The 14,778-nt window shown below is 63.3% G+C and overlaps 1 protein-coding gene across 2 annotated transcripts; it reads right to left on the bottom strand.

Moving 5' to 3' along the window:
- Nucleotides 1-5,515: 5,515 nt before the first annotated feature.
- LSG1 (large 60S subunit nuclear export GTPase 1) lies at nucleotides 5,516-14,483 on the bottom strand. Of its 2 annotated transcripts, XM_074190591.1 has the most exons (14): nucleotides 14,351-14,483; nucleotides 14,004-14,118; nucleotides 13,789-13,909; nucleotides 13,327-13,413; nucleotides 12,948-13,034; nucleotides 11,233-11,293; nucleotides 10,658-10,834; nucleotides 9,916-10,353; nucleotides 9,104-9,205; nucleotides 8,881-9,024; nucleotides 8,368-8,491; nucleotides 7,454-7,533; nucleotides 6,728-6,898; nucleotides 5,516-6,419 (listed from the first exon to the last, which is right to left on the bottom strand). In XM_074190591.1, exons 1-14 carry the CDS (start codon nucleotides 14,450-14,452, stop codon nucleotides 6,243-6,245), a joined length of 1,986 nt encoding a protein of 661 aa, XP_074046692.1. In that variant the 5' UTR covers nucleotides 14,453-14,483; the 3' UTR covers nucleotides 5,516-6,242. The 2 variants fall into 2 exon arrangements, with proteins under 2 accessions (XP_074046692.1, XP_074046691.1); XM_074190590.1 differs by lacking the exons at nucleotides 5,516-6,419; nucleotides 6,728-6,898 and having other exon boundaries at nucleotides 8,368-8,614; nucleotides 8,882-9,024.
- Nucleotides 14,484-14,778: the final 295 nt, after the last annotated feature.

Genomic DNA, 14,778 nt, shown 5'->3' with positions numbered 1-14,778 from the left:
GCCTCCGACCAGGTTTCTTTCAGCTGAATTAAAGCTTTGATTCCTGTGAAAAGGACTGGGTGGCAGATACAACCAAAGGACCATTGAGGTGGGAGTCAGGGGCCGGAGTTGGGATGGGAGCTCTTTCCGGTCCTCTCTTTGTGACTGGGGCAAGTCACCGTCCTCCCTGGACCTCCAAGGCCTCCTCTGGAAGACCCTGGTCTTCAAGTGAACTGGAAGGCCTACTGTGTGCCAGCTACTGTCCTAATGTTGAGGATATGAAGACAGGCACAAAGTTCCTGCCCACAAGGTGGCCTCGTGCCCCCATTCCAATCTGGCCTCAGACACTTCCTAGCTGGGAGACCCTGGGCAAGTCACTTCACCCTGATCGCCTCCCGTAGGAAATGGGACTAAGAGCAGCACCTGCCTCCCAGGCTTTGCCAGCATCAAATGCCATCCTATTTGGGATGTGCCCGCTATGGGAAGTCAGCATGCAAATCACCGGGAGCAACTATAGCTCTGGGCAGGGCAGGTGGGGGAGAGAGGCTCATGCTAACAAACAAGAAATTTCACCCCTCCCCGCCCAGGGCCCAGGCATTTTCAGGATCCTCCTCCACCCTGGCCCACAGGCTCTCCTTCCTCCTCTCCACTTCCTGGCCCCCCAGCTTCCCCCAAGTCCCAGCGAACATGCCTCTTCATCCTTCTGTCTTCCCCTTGGAGGTTTATCTCCGAATTATCTGCAGTGTAGCTTGGTGGTGCCTGCTGCCCCCCGCCCCCACCCCATGGCAAGTTAAATACACTTAGGGCACCTCCGCTGACCTGCTAATGGATTTCGGATGCTCTCTCTATTTGCCATCTTGTTTCCACATCCCTCTCATTTGTGAATCTCTCCCTTAAAGGGAACCGCCGGGTCCGGACGGAATTTAGGGCCCTGGGCACCTGGGGGGTTAGGTGGGGGGGCTGGGTAATGAGGAGGCCGAAGGCCAGGCCAGGCCTGCACACCTTTCTCTCCCACTTCTGAAGCACCAGTTCTCAGTTTAGACAATGATCTGCCCTCGACTCAGTCACAGACAAGTCACAGCATTAGACCCGCACAGGCCCCCGAGGCCCCCCGAGGCCCCCCGAGGTCATTGGGTCCGTTTTAGCGATGAAGAACCGCAGACCCAGAGAGGGAGGGCAGTGCCCGTGTCCTGGGCAGCCCCCCTTTCCCTAGGGCCCTCCGTTCTCATCCAGTTGGAGATGAGGAGGCTGAGGCCCGAGGAAGGGCGCTGCCCAAGGCCGAGCTGGCTGAGAGCTGGCCGGGAGAGGGCCCAGGTGTCCCACCGCCCCCCACTCGCCCCTCGGCTGCTCTGCTCCCCCCTCCTGGGGCGTCAGAGTCCAGTTGAAAGACCGGTCCAAAATCCGAATAAAGCTCACGAGGAATCCAGGCTCCGTGGGCAAGCGCCTCGGCTTCCTGGTGGGCAGCGCTGCCCCGAAGGCCAGAAGGGGGATCCGCAGCCCCTGGCAGCCCGGTGCCCGGCGGCGGCTGGCCGAGCTCCGTCCCCACCTTCTGTGGCCATGGCTTGTCCCGAGACCAAGGGGCCAGCACACGGACCGTTTCTGGGCCGGCTGTCCGGCAGCCCGAGACCTGGGGGCCGCAGCGCCGGGGGACACCCGGGGAGGCCTTGGCTGGGTCCTTGCCCCCCATCTCCGGGGCTGCGGCGGCTCGGGGGGTGGGAAGGGGGCCCCCCGGCTCCCCCGGCTCCCCCCGGGGTGAGGGGCTCCCGCAGCTGGGCCGGGGAGGGGGTCACAGGAAGAACCGGCCCGTCTGGGACCCCGCGCCCCGCGCCCCGCGCCCCCCGCGCCCCGCTCCTTACAGGACGTGTGCGGCGATCCAGAGCAGGGCGGCCAGCAGCCACAGGCCGAAGGACAAGCACACGCGGTGGCGGGCGAGGCAGGCGGCCAGGTAGTCCGGGGGGCCCGGGCCGGGCGGCGGCGCGGGGCCGGGGGCCATGGCGGGGCCGGCGGGGGCGATCGGGGGCGCTGGCGGACCCGCCGCCGCCCCTATTGTTCCGAGCGCCGGGCGCGCGCCCCCTGCCGGCCCGGGCCGGGAAGGCGGCGGAGCGCGGGGCGGGGGCCGGGGCCGGGGCCGGGGCCGGGGCCGGGGCCGGGGCCGGGGCCGGGGCCGGGGCCGGGGCCGGGGGCCGGGGCGGGGGCCGGGGCGGGGGCCGGGGCCGGGACCGGGCTGGGAAGGCGGCGGAGCGCGGGGCGGGGGCCGGGGTCGGGAAGGCGGCGGAGCGCGGGGCCGGGGCCGGGGCCGGGGCCGGGGAGGGGGCGGAGCGCGGGGCGGGGGCCGGGGCCGGGCCGGGAAGGCGGCGGGGCCGGGGCCGGGGCCGGGTCGGGGCCGGGGGCCGGGCCGGGCCGGGAAGGCGGCGGAGCGCGGGGCGGGGGCCGGGCCGGGGCCGGGGAGGGGGCCGGGGCGGGGGCCGGGCCGGGGCCGGGCTGGGAAGGCGGCGGAGCGCGGGGCGGGGGCCGGGCCGGGGGCCGGGTCGGGGTCGGGGCCGGGGCGGGGCCGGGGCCGGGGCCGGGGCGGGGGCCGGGGCCGGGAAGGCGGCGGAGCGCGGGCCGGGGGCCGGGGCCGGGGCCGGGGCCGGGGTCGGGGCGGGGGCCGGGGCGGGGGCCGGGGCGGGGGCCGGGGCCGGGACCGGGCTGGGAAGGCGGCGGAGCGCGGGGCGGGGGCCGGGGTCGGGAAGGCTGCGGAGCGCGGGGCGGGGGCCGGGCCGGGCCGGGGCCGGGGCCGGGGCGGGGGCCGGGGCGGGGGCCGGGCCGGGCCGGGGCCGGGTCGGGGCGGGGGCCGGGGCCGGGGCCGGGGCCCGCACCAGCCGAGATCTCGGTGGGCGCCGGGCTCCGGCCGGAGGAGCCGGGCATCCGTGGCACGGTGACCGGGGAAGCTTTGTGAGGGAAGGAGTCCTGTGCTCCTGGCTGTAGAGGGGGGTCTCCTGGGACAGGGCCGGAGAGGGAGGGCCCAAATCGGGGTGCCGGCAGGGAAGGGGAAGGGGCAAGGAGAGTGGAGGAGCGCGCCTTGCACGTCAAGGGCAACTCGGGGTGCCCCAGCACGCAGAACCCCAGCTCCAGAGACTCCCTCATGAGCTCCAATGCAGCTACTAGCTGTGTGACCCTGCCCCGGTCACCTCATCTGGCCCCGGGGGCACTGGACAAGCACAACAGGAAGACAGGCCCAGTGCAGGGCCCCGCAGCCCGACCCCGCGTTCCTCCCTGGGGCCTCCTTGTCCAGATTGCCGGTGACCGGGCAGGGCCTCGTTCTCCATGGAGCCTTTGGGCCGGCTCATTTCCCCCCACGGGAAGGCCCGGCAGGAAGGCCGGCCCGGCCTGGACGCAAACCAGAGACGCCCTGGGAAAAACTGGCGTCAAAAGGGCAAGAAAACTTCCATCCAAAGCGTGTTTCCTGGCCCTGTTCTCCTGGCACCATTGTTTGGTCAATCAAGCCCCCAGAGCAGGGGGGCAGAGAGACAGAGAGACAGAGGCAGAGACAGACAGAGACAGAGACAGAGGCAGAGAGGCAGAGAGGCAGAGAGGCAGTCCCCCGGGCTGTGGGCTCCTGGGGGCAGGGGCTGGGACACAGCTGACTGAGCCCCACTAGGAAGCCGGCCTCCTCCCCGGGCCTTGGCCTCCCTGCAGGGGCCGGACAGGTGGAGCCTCTTTCCTCAGTCCCAGCCTCCACCCTGGGCTGGTCTGTGCCCCCCATCACACCCACGGCAGGCACAGCCACCTAACAGGCTCCTACGACCCCATGTAAACGGGGGAGGGGGCTATGGGGGGCACTCAAAGGTCTGAGCTGCTTCCAGTAAAGCACCGGCTCCTGACCCCCAGGAGGTCCTCTCCTGGCCGGCAGGGCTCTCTGGAGGACCAAAGGCAGGATGGAGCTTTCCTTTAGGGGGTCACAGGTTAGCGACTGGGAACTTTCTCCTTCCCCGGAGGGGACAAGGGTCAGGTAAGCAGAGCAGCCAGCCGGGCACTGCCCAGGCCTGCCCAGCAAGTCCCAGAGCGCACCCGTGACCATCCCTGTGGGCAGCAGGCCACTCCCTGATGACAGGATGTTTTTCAGGCCCACAACCTTGGCCACCTTTCTAGCCCCCAGCCCTTGGGAACAGGTGGGGGGTCTGGGAACCACCTTCCAGGGACTCCTTTGGTGAGGCTGCGTCCTGTAGGGAGTCCTCCTTGTGCTCCCAGGGATGCGCTGCCTTTATGCCAGACCCAGGACGAGTCAGCAGCAGCATCGAGGGAGCCCTGGGTTAGGGTTAGCACCTGCAGCCAGTCAGACCCAGAAACAGGAGAACGGTGCCAGTCCACCCAAGGTGGGGCGGAGGGAGGAACAGCGCCGGGCAGAGAACGGCCCTTAACAGGAAGCCCAGAAAAGCTGGCTAGCTTTGAAAAGGGTCGTGGGGGTTAGTTTCTCCAATAAAAGCAAACTCTGTAAAATGGAAATTCCTGGTTTTATTTTGAATCCTCTGGTGGGCTGTGTATAGACATGGAGTCAGGGCGGCTGGGTGCTGCAGTGAGAGAGCGCTGGCCCTGTAGTCACGAGTTCAAATTTGACTTAAGACAAATTACCCTGCTGGGACCTTGCAACCCTTCCCCCACCAAAAAAATTAAAACGCCGAGTCCCCTGAAAGGGAGAACACCCCTCCTAACTGGTGCCTCCGCTCCAAGCGAGGGCACAGCTGGGGCAGCCTTTATGAGGGGAAAAGCCCTCCCTCATGGCAACATGCCCATGGCCTAGAAAGGACAAGCTTCCCCATTCCAATCATCCCAGGCCAGCTTATCTGCAGAGCAGTGTGGGCACCTGGCCCTTGGTGCCAGCCTTAGAGAAACTGAATAACCACCAGAGAGCCAGAGGGGGGGACCCACACAGGGTCGTTTTGGGGATTCAGTGAGACCCCGGAAGTGAATGGGTCATGTGTGCTGGAGGAGGGAATGGGGAGTGATCATGCCTGCAGGTGGCACCCGGCTCTAGGGGGCCCCAACTCACAAAGTGGGGTCACAAGTGCTCCAGAAGCCTTGGGCCAGGGGCATCAGCTGAAGAAATGGGGCACATCTAGCTTTTAAGAGGCAGAATGTGGGCGATGCCTTCCCTGTCTCAATGATCTCAGGGGGCAGGGATGACTCTGGGACAATCCTGCCCAATGTCCAAACACAGGTCCGACTGCCCCCTCCAGATTCCAAGGGGTGGAAGCTACCCAAATGGGTGGCAAGGGTGGTCTAGCTTTGGTCCTCTGACACCCCTGCCCTCAGTATACACCCTGGACCTTTGTCTCCTCTTCCAACTCAGGAGCAGCCCCCCCCCATCCTCTTCGGTTGTCTCTGGGTCCCCAATGTGAGACTGGCGAGAGGCTGCTTCACTGGCAGACCCTGCCCACCGCACCAACCACCTTAGGGGCAACTTCACTGGATAGTTTTTTCCCAGGGGTGCTCAGCCCCTCAGGGGTGAGATTCAAACCCAGGTCTTGCTGGTTCCAAGGACAAGTGAACTGACTAGAGGCAGGACGCCCTCCACATTTGGTCAAACCTCGCAGGCATTTTATTGAGACATGAAGATATGGGGCCCACCACGGGGCAAGGCACCAGGGTGGAGGCAGACGCATGTCAACCCCAGACTTGGGACAAAGCCCGGCAGCAAGCAGCTCCAGGCTGAGGGGGGTCTGCAGAGGCAGAAGTCAGGGGAGGGGCGGGCCAGGGGGTTCAGGTCACTGATGGACGTCTCGCCCACAAGGGAGGCCGAGAATCACTTTACAGATGAAGACACTGAGTTCAGGGCCGGCCACCTGGCCTCAGGGTTCCCTCAACCGTCCTTCCTTGACCTCAGCCCTCTCCTCGACAAGGCCAAGAGCCGGGACCCTTTCTGGGGCAGCGTGGGCCTTCCTCTATGGGAGAGGTCAGGGACCAGGCTGCCCGGGAGGGAGGGATGGAGGTGGGCAGCAGCATCGGATGGCCCCGAGGTCAACCCTGGTTCTTCCAGGAAGGCCCAGCCTATCTCAGGGTCCAGATGGTGCCTTGGTAGCCCCTGACCATGGACCCATTCCAGTTCTTTCAACTCATTTCCTCTGGTCACATCCGTCCAGCCGTCACCTGTCCACTCTCCCATCCATCTGTTTGATCACTAGGGGCAGCAGCCCCCACCCAGGGGCTGAAGCTCACTCCCCTGGGCCCCGCAAGCACAGGGTGGCCCAGTGAGACATCCGCAGGCAACTGGGTTTGGCTCCAGGTCATGCGTCCAGGTGCCTGGTGACCCTGCGCACCTTCTCCTTCTTGTTCCGGTTGCCGTGCTTCTTCCAGGGTTTCCCCGGGCCCCCAAGGTAGCCGGGGGCAGGGGGCACCAGGCTCCCGCCAGGCCTGTGGCCCATCGTGGTCTGCACGCCCCTGGTCAGTGCCCTCACATTCTCCTGGACAAAAAGAAACCACACCTGAGATACCCGAGATACCAGGTGAGGGAGTTTGTGGACACAGTCCAGGGGCCTGTAAACATGTGGTCCTGGGGAGGACCAGCGAGCAGACCAAGTGAGCAGAAGTGGACGTGTCCAGTCAGGGGTGTCTTTTCACGGTGTCCTGACACCCCCCACCCATGGCGCCAGCCTGGATCAGGCACTGCCGCATGTTGCATCATCACCACTGACTTTGGCTCCTCTCACAACTCCTCCCCTGACCTCCCCCACCTTACACACACTACCACCAGGGCTGCTCGCCATCTTACTTGGTGGAAAAATGCTCGGTCGACCACGTTCTCAATCTGCTTGGCCTTGTGGTGGCTCTGCCGCGGAAGCTGTGTTTCTGGCTTCCCTGTGTCGTGCTTCAGTTTCTTGTGCTGCAGCTGGAAGTGCTCTGGCTCAATGTTGGGAGGAGGGTGGCAGTATAGCAGCTTACCCTGAAACAACAGTGTTAGGTGAACAGGGGCCCCAGTGACTGGCAGCCGAGGAGCCTGGCACTGCCGTGCCCCCTTGGTGAGGCGACAGCTACACAAACATCAGAGAGTCAGCCCCGGCCCAAGACCGGAGGGCAGAGCTGCCCTTGGTCACACTGGGACGGATGGGTGGAGGTGACTGAGACCCACCTTCCCTCTGAGGAAAGGAGGAAGGTCACATTCCCCTTCCTCACCAACTCAGGACTGGGGGGCATTCCAGAATCTGCACATTACAGCAGCCCCTCTTGAAAAGGCCGATCCTGAATTCAAGAGAAGCACAACCTAGACCATCCATCCTGCCAGCCACCAACCACAAGGGGGCTTCAGGAGGCACCTGCAGGGACCCCGGAGGCCAGAGCACAGCTCCCGATTCTTGGTCCAGCTATCTGAGAAGTGGGGTGGGGGGGGCCTGGTGTCCAGCTCTGTGGGTGCCTGAAGGATGTCAGATGGGCACCTAGCGAGGGGAGTGTGAGGTGGGTCGCAAAGGTGCACGGGTGGGCAGGTGGTAACCTCACTTACCTTGACGTAGTCCTTCAGGATGTAGCGGGCAGCACGGGGCTGGTCAGGCTGTCCATGGGCAGTCATGAACCCTCTCATGCCTGAAAGACCGGGGGGGGGGGGGGGGGTGTTAAGAGTGAGAGTCCAGGCCAGGACCCCCTCCCTCCAACCCAGGCAGCAGAGCTTCCCCCTAGGCCACAGGTCCAAGGGCTCAGCCATGCAATGGGGGGCCCTGGCTGGGACCCCAAGAGTCTGCTACCCACAGTGGGCTCCTGAGCCTGAAGGCCGACAGTGGGGGGGGGGGGGCCTGACCCAGCCAGGGGTTCACTCCCAGATTCTGATTTGTTTTCTATCATCAACTGATTTCCAGAGAAAAACCCCCAGGCACAAAGAAGTCAAAGACTGAGAGATGTGCAAATGGCTTAAGAATGGCCAAGTGTCCCCCTTGACCTCTCACCACGCTGAAGCACCCCCCAGGAGATCTGGGTTCTAATCCTGCCTGAGGACACTCCCTCAAGCCTGTGGTGCACCCTGAGGCCAGCTAGGGTGGGAGGCAGCACCCTGGTCCCACAGGACACTAAGAGGAGGATCAGGTTCCACTTGCCCCATAATTCACACCCAGGTCCACAGTACCAAGAGGTTGCACAGGGGCCTGGGCAGGGATGGCCACCATTGGCTCTGACATCAGGGACCCAGATTCAAATCCCACTTGCCACTTGTAAGCTCTGGGCCCTGCAGATGGCCCTGGTCGCCTACCAAGTCCAGGTCTGTGGTCCCTGAAATCTTGAGCATTTAAACAAAGACCAAAGGCCAGGGTCCTGGAGGAGGCCCAGGTGACACAGATACCCAGGAGATGAGGCTCCACTCTCCAACCACAATGCAATTATACACTCATCACCCCCGCACCCAGGCAGGCACCCCCCATGAGAACGCACTCCCATAAGCTGTCAGCAGCTCTTCAGCAGAGGGCGGGCGTTCGGGGTCTTCATCTTCTCGGGGCCGGATGATGTGAATCCCATAAGTGGCCTCCAGGATGTGTCTCGGAATGTTCTGACAGATGTAAGCTTGTAAAGGAAACAAACCCATCCCCATGGGAGGCCCCAGGGCAAGTGGGGAGGGGGCCGGATGATGTGAATCCCATAAGTGGCCTCCAGGATGTGTCTCGGAATGTTCTGACAGATGTAAGCTTGTAAAGGAAACAAACCCATCCCCATGGGAGGCCCCAGGGCAAGTGGGGAGGGGAAGAGACCCCTGCCACCCCCATCACAGGCCTGGCTGAACCTGAGCTCAGGATCAAGGGCTGGAGAAGCGCTCCCCAAGTCCTTCCCCACGCTTTGCAGGAGGTGAAGGATGGAGCCTCAAGGGCCCCCAAGTGACCTCTCTGGCAGACATCAGTAAGCAGAGGACTCACCCACGTGACCCTGAATCCCATGACAAAGAAAGGATATGAGGGAAATTGGGGGAACATGGTCTCTCATCTGGTCGATGGGCAGGATCCCGCAGCAGGTCATCTCTGCCTTGGTGGAGACAAAGGAGGGCATCACCAGGCCGGGACAGTCACACAGACACAGGTCGGGCTCCACATAGAGAGTCTGGAAGACAAACTTGAGTTTACATGACTCTCCACCAGGAAGGAAGGCTGAGGGTCCAGGTGCAAGTCCCTGGGAATACCTGGAAGTGTTTGGTGTGTCCAGGTGTGGCCGACACTGACACCTTCTTGTCCCCAAAGATGGTGTTGATGGTTGAGCTCTTACCAACATTGGGGTACCCGACCTGCAGGATGAGAGACAGATGATGCCCCAAGGCTCAGAGCAGACCTTTGGCCCTGCCTGGCACCAGGGGACACTGCCAGAGAACACACCAGCCTCTCCTCCTCACTGATTTTGTGGTTTGCATCGACAGGGCTGGGGACCAAAACGTTGTCCAATGGCCTGGCATTGCCACCCCTCCTCCTGTTCTGTGCATAGCTTGGGGGGTGGGGGGTGTCCACTCTTATTCCAATAGTCTGGGAAGACTGGTCTAACCGCCTGACTCTCTGGACCAGAGGTCAGGCTGGACTCAGTCAGGATGCTGTGTCTGAATCCCAGCCAGGCCCTCATACTACAAGTCGGCGACTACAGGAGCCCAGGGTCCAGATCTCATGCCTGACCCCCCGTTTGATAAAACGAGGGAACTGAGGCACAGGGATGCCCGGTGTCTTACCAGGGTCACACAGTTAGTATGCCCCACTGCCCTGGGGAGGGGGCAACTCTCAATGGGAGGCTCTGACTACTCCCTGGGGAACTTGGGGTCAGTATCTCCCCTCCCTCACCTGCTCCCTTAGCCCTCTGCTTGTCGCCCATCTCAGGACACTGGGGTGTTATTTAAGGTCCCAAGCAGGTCCCAGTCAGGCTCACCCTGCCTTCCCATCAACCCCACACTGTCAGACCATCAGGGGAGGGTCTTCTGAGAAGCCCACCACAAGTAACCAGGGGGCCACTCACCAGCCCCACAGTGAGCTGTCCCTCCTTGACCTTCTTCCCAGAATGCATCTCTCTGAAGATGTCCAACAGCTCCTGCTTCTCCACCAGGTGGCAGTCATTCTGCACATGGGCACCCCTGCCCTGCTGCTGCTGCTGCTGCTGCTGCTCCTGCTCCAAGCTGCCCCCAGTCTCATTTTCTTGACAGTGCCAGCTGGAGGACTCTGCTTCGTGGCCCCCATCATCATCCTCAGAACACGTCTGCCAGTGGTCATCATCCTCCAGACAATCCTCATATTCACTGTCTCTGTCTTCACTCTTCCAGCTGTGCCCATCCTCGTCCTCATCCTCGTCCTCGTCTTCACTCGGGGTAAGCTGACCACCCCAGGGGACACGTCTCTGTCCATCTTCAGCCTCATCTTCCCACTCTTCAGCCTCCTCTGAACCCTCCACTTCTTGTTCCTAGGCAAATAAAAACCCAAAGAAACAGAAGACAAAATGGGTCATGGACAACAGCTCTCACATTAATGGAAAAAACCAAAAATCTTGACTTAATCCTCAAGCCAGGGGACAAAAAGGTCCCTGGAGAGACAGGAAAAGAAAAGACTCCGCTTGGTCCTAAATTGACCCTGGCAATCATTTTCAGTTTTTTTTTTTGGGGGGTGCAGGGAATGTGGCTGGCATCATCCCTTTGCCTTGGGAGGACACCAGCACCCCTCCCCCTCCCCCATATCCTTCCCTGACAGCAGAGAGGAGCCCCGGCTACCTTTGATCTCGTGCTCAGTCGGAGGCCTTCAGCCAGAGCTGACCAGAAAATCACTTTCACGTTTTCTTGTTCAAAGAATCTGGCCCAGGCTTCTCGCTGCTCCTCGGTCAGCAGGTCTGCTTTGTTGAGCAAAATCACATTTTCCTTATCTTGGCTGATTTCTTTCACATAACGCTCCTAGAAAAACAAAGCTCATCTGGAGGAAGCAAAGAGCAGGAGGTCCCTTCACTGAGCACTCCCAGGGATGGAGATGAGTGCCAACCCCAACAGCATCATCCTTATCCTCACCACCACTATCACCACCACTAGTATAATCATAATCATCATCATCACCATCACCCCCCCCTCATTTCCCCAGGGGGAGCCTGGGGAGCTCAGGGGCAGTGACCATTCAAGGAACCCAAGTTGAGAGACCATCTTGCAGGGAAGGAGAACAAGGTCCAAGTGACCTTAGTCGGAACAGTGGGTCCCACCTTGACTGCCCCCAGCCTGGGCCAAGGAAGTGCTCTTGGGCTTAGGCCCAGAACACTAGTTAACACTAGGAATTCTGGAGGCTGGGTGCTAGCCGCACTTACCAAGTCCTCGCATCGAAAGAGAAGGGGGTTGCGGGCATCCACTATCTGCACAACAATGTCACTGAAAACAAATACAAAGACTGTAAGGCCTGGAGCTAGGGTACCCCATCTTCCATAAAGGGCAGGAGACAAAAGGCTGCTGAGGACACATGGTAGGGAGTGGTTACCAGAGCCCATCGCCTAGTAGAACCAACAGGGAAGGCAGCTCAACTTGAACGATCACAAGCCGCTGTCCGCCCTGGTGAGATTCCCTTGAGAGAACCTCCTTAAGACCAACTCACGGAGGGTAAGAAAGGAAGTGACTGAAGGGATTTGGGGGTATCTCTGTATCAAACATTCCCAATGAAGGCTGGCCAGTCAGTGAAGGCCCTCACCAGTTACCAGGCCAGAGGCCCAGGTGGTCAGTCTTTTTTCTGTTGTGCCCAATTCCTGATATCCCCAATTTTCTTGGCAGGTTTGCCATGTGCTTCTCTAACTCATTTGAAGGTGAGGAAACTGAGGCAAACAGAGTGAAGTGACTTTCCCAGGGTCACACCTCCAAGAAGTGTCTGAGGCTGAATTTAAATCTCAGAAAGAGTCTTTCTGACTCCAGGCCTGGCAGTCTTGAGGGCCCCAGAGAAGACAAATAATCCTCAAAAGAATTACAGGGGTTTTAAATAGTCCAGAGAAAGAAGGCACCATAAATGGTGATCTCCTCTCAAAAGGCTGAAGGAAAGAAAAGCATAGTAAGCAGTCCCCAAATCCACTTTCAGCAGAGTCAGAAGACGCCATGGCCCACACTGACTGCTGCCAGTGGCTGCCACCCACCACTGCTGATCCTGTGACATCATTTGGGGGCTGGGTAGCCTGAGGGGGTGTGTGTGTGGGGGTGGAGTACCACCCTCCCTTTGTCCTTTACTCCACTGGGGAATGGAGATGAGAAAACAGGAGAAATTGGGAAGAAAGCTTCACTCTGGGGCTTCCTGGCACCACCCAGCACAGAGTCTACAAGATTAAGGGAGGAACCACAAAAGACCACAAAGATGTCGCTGGCTTCCAGGAGCCACGGTCCCCCCAGGCCAGAACTGGGCTCTCCTCCCTCCCCAAAGCTGTTGACTCCAGCCTTCCCTCCAAAGGAGGGACCAGACCAACCAGCCCAGGTCTGGCTTCTGCGGACAGAGATTCGAAGAAGGGGCCGCGATCATGGCTCTTCTACACGGTGCAAAACTCGCTCCTGGACTTCAACTCTCAGGACTCGGCGAGGGCAGGGCTGTCCCCCTCACATTGGGTTTATTAGTCACAGTCGGCGCAGAGGGGAGGAGACCCCTTTAGGTCCCAAAGCACAAGGGAAGGGAGAACCTTCTGGACAAAGGTGTGGAGGTGGGAAATGAACGTCCTCTGTGAGGACCACCAAGTCTGAAAGTGGGACCATAGAGCACAGGGAAGGAGGCGGGGCCTCCCATCCATGGTGATCATAGATAGACCCCAGGCTGGGTTTGTGCCAGGACAGAGCTGGAAAAGGGGGCTCCACTTCCCCTGCCACCTGGCTGCCAAACACTGGCGTCCGGGAGGGGGACACTCCTCTTGGACGCACCCAGCATGCTTCCCTCTCCTCCAGAGCCGGGGGGCTGTGATCCCACGTCCGACGTCGGGCCCACAACGTCTGGCCTGCCATCTTTTGGGTCGTCCTTGGCTTAAAAGCACTAGATTGACCGGGACCCACTCACCCGACTCACCTTCTCTCGATGACTCTCCAGAGCTGGCGCCAAAAGTCCAAGTTTCTTTCAAACGGAGTCAAAATCAGGTTCTGTTCCTCTTCCAGCCTGGCTTTAAAAGGAGAGGTTGCACACCGGGCAGTCCCTTGGGGGCCCAACACTGAGCCCCCCACCGAACCCGTCCTTGTATGGCCCACACCCCCCACAGCCATGGGCCCGGAGGAGGGAGAAGCCCAGACCCAAACCCGAGGACCCCGGACACAGAAAGCTGAGTGGGGTTGGCCCGGGCTGGCAGGATGGCTGGACCCAGGGGTCTTTAGGGCTGAGTTTTGGGGGGGGGTCCTGGAGGCCCCTGGGCTGGACAGAAACCCTCCCGGGCACCCAAGGGGGCCCCACTCACCGCACCAGCCCGCGCCTCCACTCCAGGAAGTTCTCCCTCTCGGCCTGCTGGAGCTTCTCCGTGCTAGTGGCCCTGTTCCACGGGGGCCTGGGGGGGCAGGGGGAGCTGGAGGGGGTGTCTGGGGCGGGTGGGGAGGAGGGCAGGGGGGCATACCTGGGGGGCAGTCCCGAGGAGGGGCTGGGCAGGGGGACAGTGGGGGGGCAGCCCCGGGGGGTGGGGAGGAGGGCAGGGGGGCAGTCCCGGGGGGGACAGTGGGCCAGTCGGGAGCAGCCCCGGGGGGTGGGGAGGAGGGCAGGGGGGCATACCTGGGGGACAGTCCCGAGGAGGGGCTGGGCAGGGGGACAGTGGGGGGGCAGCCCCGGGGGGTGGGGAGGAGGGCAGGGGGGCAGTCCCGGGGGACGGGGGGGGGGGCGGGCAGGAGGGCAGTCCCGGGGGGACAGGGGGGCAGCCCCGGGGGCTCACCTGCGGGGCACGCGCAGGGCCCCCCGGTGCTGCTCCTGGCGCTCCCGCAGCCGCCGCCGCTCCTCGGGGCTCAGCAGGCCGGGCTGGGCCTCGGGGGGCACCAGGCGCAGGTTCAGCTTCTCTGCTCGGGGACGGGGAGGGCGAGGCCGGGTCACCCCGCCGCCCCCGGGCCCCCCGGCCCCCGCCCCCCGCCGGCGCCCCCCGGCCCCACGCACCCGCCACGAACTCGGTCCCCGCCAGCTGGGCCGTGGCCAGGAAGTCCTCCAGGGCCGTGGGCTCCGTCACGGAGCGCGGGTCCGCGCGCGCCTCCTCCGGCTCCTGCGTGTGCAGCTGCGGGGCGGCCCCACGTCAGCGCCCGCGGCCCTCGGGCCCGGGCCCCGCCGCCCCCCGGGGGGTCTCCGCGCCGCCCTCCGGGGTCTGCGCGCCTCCCTCCGGGGGGGGTCTCCGCGCCGCCCTCCGGGGGGGGGTCTCCGCGCCGCCGCCCTCCGGGGTCTGCGCGCCTCCCTCCGGGGGGGTCTCCCCGCCGCCCCTCCGGGGGGTCTCCGCGCCGCCCCGCGCTCACCCACGCGTCTCGCCGCCGCCGGCCCCGGCTCTGCAGGTTCCGCTCCTTGATGAGGGCCCGGCCCAGGCCGCCGCCGCCCCCCGGCCCCCGCCTCCGACCCATCGCGCCCCCCCGGCCGCACCGGCCCCACCGGCGCCAGGGGTCGCGGACCGCGCGGCTCCGCTCGGGGCTCTCCTGCGCCTGCGCGGCCGCCGCGGAAGCGGGCACGCTGGGGCGAGTCCAAGTGGAGAGCAGATGGGGGGGAGACGCCGGAAGGGGCCGAGAGCCGGGGCCCAGAGCCGGAGCCGCCGGCATCCTCGCGCCCTCCCGGACGCGTCCCGGGCCACGCGGGTCAGCGCTTCCGAGGGGTCGCCGCCCCTGCGGACACTCCACCCACCGGGAGTGAGGGGGGGGTCTGAGGAGCGGTGGTACAGCCCGGGGGGGTGCGC

The sequence above is a fragment of the Macrotis lagotis genome, chromosome 6, assembly GCF_037893015.1.
Source record: "Macrotis lagotis isolate mMagLag1 chromosome 6, bilby.v1.9.chrom.fasta, whole genome shotgun sequence".
In the NCBI taxonomy this organism is placed as follows: domain Eukaryota; kingdom Metazoa; phylum Chordata; class Mammalia; order Peramelemorphia; family Peramelidae; genus Macrotis; species Macrotis lagotis.
The sequence above is the reverse complement of the archived record's forward strand: the minus strand, read 5'-3'. Positions and strand labels throughout refer to the sequence as shown.

Excerpts from the sequence above, each read along its gene's own strand:
- LSG1 (XM_074190591.1), bottom strand. The coding sequence starts at position 14,452 with ATGGGTCGGAGGCGGGGGCCGGGGGGCGGCGGCGGCCTGGGCCGGGCC. Across the intron at positions 14,119-14,350 it reads GGCGGCGGCGAGACGCGTGG|CTGCACACGCAGGAGCCGGA; the intron begins GTGAGCGCGGGG and ends GCCGCCCCGCAG. Across the intron at positions 6,420-6,727 it reads ACCGAGCATTTTTCCACCAA|GAGAATGTGAGGGCACTGAC; the intron begins GTAAGATGGCGA and ends CTTTTTGTCCAG.